The 6,024-nt window shown below is 42.5% G+C and overlaps 1 protein-coding gene across 1 annotated transcript; it reads left to right on the top strand.

The window, feature by feature from the left end:
- Nucleotides 1–3,110: 3,110 nt before the first annotated feature.
- On the top strand, nucleotides 3,111–5,783 carry LOC103602279 (leucine-rich repeat-containing protein PRAME-like). The gene is made up of 3 exons (XM_008586691.1): nucleotides 3,111–3,400; nucleotides 3,867–4,466; nucleotides 5,270–5,783. Exons 1-3 carry the CDS (start codon nucleotides 3,111–3,113, stop codon nucleotides 5,781–5,783), a joined length of 1,404 nt encoding a protein of 467 aa, XP_008584913.1.
- The last annotated feature ends 241 nt before the right edge of the window (nucleotides 5,784–6,024 follow it).

Raw genomic sequence — 6,024 nt, forward strand, 5'->3', positions numbered from 1 at the left:
ACCTTAAAACTCTACTTTTAAAAAGTCTCTGTGCTGTTCTGACCAACCAATGATTCACCTAGAGACAGGGTTAAGTGCTTTCTCATCCTACCCTGCCTGGCTGCCCTCAGTACAAGGGGCACTCTAATCTCACCTTTCAAAATTGCTTTCTGTTCAGGGTTCCCCAGGCAGTATCTGACATTAGGTTGGGCTGGTGTCCTGTCCTTCGAGGGAGGGAGGATAGGCTTTCTAATCATCCCTTCCTAGGTTTCTTTTGGAAATTACTTTTCTTCTGGACACCCTAAGCACTTCAACTCTCTATCACCCATTTAAAAATAATACCAAGTTCATAATGAGTTAAAGATTTATGCTGTCTTTAACATTCTTCTGATAAATAGTATTGACAAGGCTTATTGTTCCTTTCGACTGAAGCACAATTTAAAGCGCAGTGTGGTTTAAGGCTTAAGGCAACTTCTTGGAATTCGCAAAATATGTTCAAGAGATAGACACTGGGAAGAAACCCAGACCTCCTGACCCTCAATCCTGATAACTTGACCAATGACAATTATTATCATCATCCACTTATCAATAAGTTCAAGTGTTTTGCTAAGCTCTATATATACATCATCGGAATGAAACCCTATCAACAGTCTGATGAAATTGACATTACTATTAATATTACTATTCCCATTTTAAAGATCGATAACGAAAGCTCTGAAGAGTTTTCCTGGCCATGTTCATGTAGCTCCTGAGGTTTAAAGCTACGGAATCAGTCTTAAGATACCTTATGCTGTTACCCCGTCTACTAAAAGATGACGCTGTATTGCAAAAACTAAAACAGTCGTAGCTGGACTACTTCTAATAGTAATTAGAATAAAAGAAAGAAACATTTAAGAAAGAAAACAACAGCAAAACTAAACGACACAATCGCATGGTAATTGTTACGAGGAATCGTAAGACACATCTAATAAGGTGAGCATATATGTGAATTAAATAAGGAAGGTGGCTGTAGGGACATGTGGGGGCGGAGTGTTACAGGAAAACTCGGAATAGGATAGGGGTATGCTTGGTGAGTATGTGTTAGAGGAACAAAAGGAGGCTAGTGTGGCTGGAGAAAAAAATCATTAATTCATTTCACAAATATTCAAGTATCCATTGAACCAGGGACTGCTCTGGGCACTTAGAATACATTAATGAGCAATGGACAAAGATTATTGCCCTCCTGGAATTTGTATTTTCCACCACGGGAGACAAGACAATAAAAAACAAAGACAGCATATGAGTAAAATAAATTGTATCCCAAAGGTGGTAAATGCTGTGTAAAAGAAATAAAAACCAGATAGGGAAGAAGTGGAACCAGGAGTGGGAGGTGAGGATTGGACATGTAAACAAATATCCTGCAATTGATAGCACCATTATTTGATGGGTGGAAGTTTTCTCCTTCGTGCTGTCTTTGTCAGGCACAAGTGTAAGTCCTATGCTGGCTTCACTGCACAGAGGTCAGAACACATTATTCCTGTCTTTGGTCTGGTCTCGATTCCCTTCTTAATCCACCAGAGAACCAGGGACACCACTGCCTGCCAGCCTTTTGTCATCAAGTGCCTACTCATTTTGAAGTTATCACCCCCTGCTACACGTCCACTAAATTTGGACTTTAGTTGTCTGGGCTTGAGACCCTGCCTGGTAGAATCCCTGGCCAGGCAGTGCCCAGACCACAGGCAGTGACAGTTTTCCCGGAAGATCTTAGCCGGTGGGGCAGGAACGTGCTCAGAATCTTTCCACCAGCATCGAGCTGAAGGGAATGTGGTTCCTTAAGCCCCGCCTCCTAGTATGAAGCTGATTGGTCGAAGCAGGTCACGTGACCCAGGGTTAGCCAATGCAAGTCCTCTCCAGGATGCTTTCGCTTGGAGAAGAAACTGACGGTTAAGACATGGGGGCCACCATGGCTGGGGTCTTGTTTGCGGCAAGCTCCTAAGAGGAAGAAAGGGACTCCAAGAGCTGCGGTCCTGGACATTTCACAAGTTTTTTCTGACTCTTCTTCTTCCAATTAGGTTAAGTACAACAATATCTTTTCTGTAAATTAAACCTATTTCGGCGTAAATTACCTAGGGTCAAGGTTTACAGATTAGTAGGAAAGGCAGTCCAGCTGTTCAGTGGTCCACTTTCCACCCCACCCTCTATGAGGCCTCATGAGTGATTAGCTTCAATTGCGTGGCTAATCAGTTCATGCGTGCTCTCAAATTCTTCAGACAGCCTTTCTCTCTTCTTCAAAAAGTTATGCTTCTCCTTTGCACCGTCGTTTTGTTTGTGGTTACTTTTGATTTGTCAGGGTTTTAAATGTGAGTACTGAATTGTGTAGATATTTCCCTTTATATTGTATTTCATTTCTTTTATGCTTAAAAATGATTTTCTCATCTGAAGAGCAGCTGCATGTTGAAGATGACTGCTTTCATTTCTTTCTTATAATGGCCTCTCTAAAGCAATTTGATTTTGTAATTATACGTGGGGGGCACGGGGTATATTCACAATTGGTGGTAATGAACGATTTGTTGTGAACCTTTATCCATCTTTCTATCCATCCCCCTAACTTTGTTTCAACTGGTTAAACTGTTAAACAGTGTGGTTTATAGATAACCATCCCTTTAGCCACTGATGTTGTCTGTTTTTCATTCTGTATTTTGAAACAACTTAGACTTACAGAACAGTTGCAGAAAAAATTGTACAGGGAGCCTGCGTCCATATTTCCCTAATGTTAACATCTCATATAGCCATAGAAAAATTACCGAAACTAAAAAAATTACTATCAATGTAATACTACTATATCTAATATACAGAATTTATTTGAATTTCACCAGTTATCACATAATGTCCTTTTCTATCCTAGGATCCCATTCAGGATACCTCATTGTATTTGACTGTCATTTCTGCCGACTCTGCTCCAGGCTGACAGTCCCTCAGTCTTCACTGGTCTTTCAGAGCCTCACAGTTTTGAAGATACCGGTCAGGTATTTTGTAGAATGTCTCTCAACTTGGGGTCATCTGATGTTTTCTTATGATTAGATTGAAGTTATGCATTTGTGGCAGAAATACATGTTTTATTCTCCTCTTCACTCTGAAGCAGGTTCAAAAAGATGGACCAAAAGACCCCAGCCACACTACTAGAGTTTGCTACAAAAAGTCTGCTGAGTAATGAGCCTGCAGCTATCCATGCCCTTGAAGAGCTCCCAAGAGACATGTTTGTTCAATTTCTCACTGCTGCGTTCTTGGGCGGTCATAAGAAGGTACTGAAGGCAATGGTGAGGAATTGGCCATTTCCCTGTCTCCACGTAGGAAAATTGAGAGTACAGGAGTCACAATATGATAATTTGGAAGCCATGATTGATGGCCTGCAGATCCTTCCTGCCCAGTTCTCTTCTTTTAGGTAAGACTATATATAATAGAGACATAGTGAGTCAGCAGGAGGGTATGCTGGAGCCTGGGGTAGGAGAAGGCTTAACCGTCTTTGAAAAGTAGTTATTGGTGAATCCTGAGGATCTCTGTAAAGCAGTCAGTGGAACGTTTGGGGTCACATTAAGGACTCTAATGTCTTACCGAGTTGATTATGGTATAGAAGGAACTGTGGATACTATTAATAGATTTACCTATGGGATATGATTACATAGAAGAAGGAAATGGGCATTGAGGCTGGGAATTATCAGAAGAGAAAAAAAGGTGGGGAAAAGAAAGAAAGATGCTAAATTTTTGTGGAAAAAGACTTGTTGGTAAATGGTGTATGGAATGAAGACCAGGGATAAAGGGATTTTGTTTCTGCTTCCCCTGATTGATCCTGCTGGGTTGTATTAAAATCAGCTACCTCTCAGATATTCTGTCTCCTCCTCTCCTTACAGCGGGCCAAAACTGAGGATTCTAGATTTAAGGCAGGATCCAGGCTGCAGGACCACATGCTCTGAGATCAGGACCACATTCCCTTACTGTTTTCGTTCATGTGTTCACTCTCCGCACTCTATCATGAAAATAGAAGAAGCCCAACACAGAGTTAGGTGCCCCGGAAATGTAAATTCAGAGTCTGAGCCTCAGTCATCCAGGAAATCCATGGAATTATTAGTGGATGTTTCCCTTGATGGTACCTGGAGAACGGCGCGATTTCTTTCTTTACTTCGGAGTAAAGTTGAGCAGAGCTTTGGGACTTTGCACCTCTGCTGCAGATATATGCAAATTGATAAAATGCCTGTTCGTGAATATGTCCTGCAGTTTCTGGATATGGGATGCATTGATCACCTGGAAGTGGATGAGATTTATCTGAATGAAGCCACCCCACTTTTGGCTCAGATGACCCACCTCCACAGGCTTAGTATGTCTCACATCCCTTTTACATCTTTTATGAGGAGAAGCTTTGGGACGTTTCTTGCCCATCTTGTGCAGATGGACACCCTTCAGGAGATCAGCTTGTCTTACTGCCACACACATCGCCTTCACAAACTGCTCAGGTGAGGAGCTTGGGGAAGACCTGGATCCCCTCAACCACCCCATTGTTAAGACAGGAGAGCAACCATTCTTGGATATTCCTAATCTCCTCATAACACATTTCTTCTTCCACTTCAGCATGGCCACTGCTGGGAATATGAAACTGGCCAGGCTAGAGAAACTAGAAAAGTAAGCTGTGCTTATTCATTCAGTCAGTCAACCATGTGCAGACACCATGATAAGTCTGTAGATACATTGGTGAAAAAGACATATTCTTCTCCCCTTGGAGTTTACAGCCTTTTAGGGAGGAAGGGGAGACGTTCAGAGGGGGAAATGTTTTATGCTGTAGCACTGATGCACCTCATCATGGTCTGGCCAGAACAGTTAATACTGTCAGATCATTTTGCTCCTGTATTTTACACAAGCGTTAGGCCCTGAATAGAGAACTTGTCATTTGGGTTTTGGTCAAAGGGAATCCTTAGTGGACTGCTTTCCCAGTTCCCTCCCCACCAAATAACTAAACTAAATCCACCATTGTTTACATTGTAAGTATTAAGTGCATTAAAACTTTTTCCACTTAATCTTTCCCACAACTCTACATAATAGTTGCTATTGTGCATGTTTTGAAGATTTTAAAAACTTTATCTCAGAGTGTAAAAGTAACTTTCTTAGAGTCTGATTCCAAAGCCCACATTGTTAACTGCTGTTGCAACATATGTGCAAATCAGTTTATTCTGGAGCCGTAGGTAGATACCTCCAACTCAGGACTCCTTGTCCTGGTCCAATCCTCATTGTGCAGAAATACCTTTCTTTTTTCTGTCTACAGATGCCTGCCACCTCAGCTGGATGCATTGTATCTCTCTTTCTGTGGACTTTCTAACAGAGACATCACTGCCCTGTCCCAGAGCCCTGCAGCCCCCCATCTAAGATTGCTGAGTCTCTGCAACAACGAGATATCCTGGGAACATTCTGAGGCCTTCCAGACTCTGCTGGCGAGTGTCTCAGGCACGCTGCAGCATCTAGAGATAGATAATTGTCTGATGACTGATTCCACTCTCACTGCTGTCATTCCGGCCCTGAGCCACTGTTCCCACCTCCGTGTCTTTAGCTTCACCTCCAACCCCATTACAATGCGTGCGCTCACCAGTCTTCTGCAGCACTTAACAAACCTGACGGAGCTGAAGCGTGTTATTTATCCTGTCCCTGTCCATTGCTATGAACGATTGCATGATCCTGGCAGTTTGAACCGACTGAAGCTTTCTGAAGTGCAGGCCCAATTGAAGGCAATGCTGCAGGTGGTAAAGCGGAATGACATGCACTGGACCACTTCTCCTGAGTGATTTTTGTGGTACAAGGACTACTGGACCACTTCTCCTGAGTGATTTTTGTGGTACAAGGACTTGTTTAAACACTGATGTGTGGCCATTAAAGCACGTAGTGTTCTCACCTGCAGCCCAAGTTTTAGAGACACACATGTAAAATTTTATAGCTCCAGGAACCTCGCGTTAGGAAGATCCCATGTGTAACTGACCTCTATAAAAATAAAGAACTCTAAAGAAAACAGAGGGCTTTGAGAGGTCC

The sequence above is a fragment of the Galeopterus variegatus genome, unplaced genomic scaffold, assembly GCF_000696425.1.
Source record: "Galeopterus variegatus unplaced genomic scaffold, G_variegatus-3.0.2 Scaffold4080, whole genome shotgun sequence".
Taxonomy (NCBI): Eukaryota; Metazoa; Chordata; class Mammalia; order Dermoptera; family Cynocephalidae; genus Galeopterus; species Galeopterus variegatus.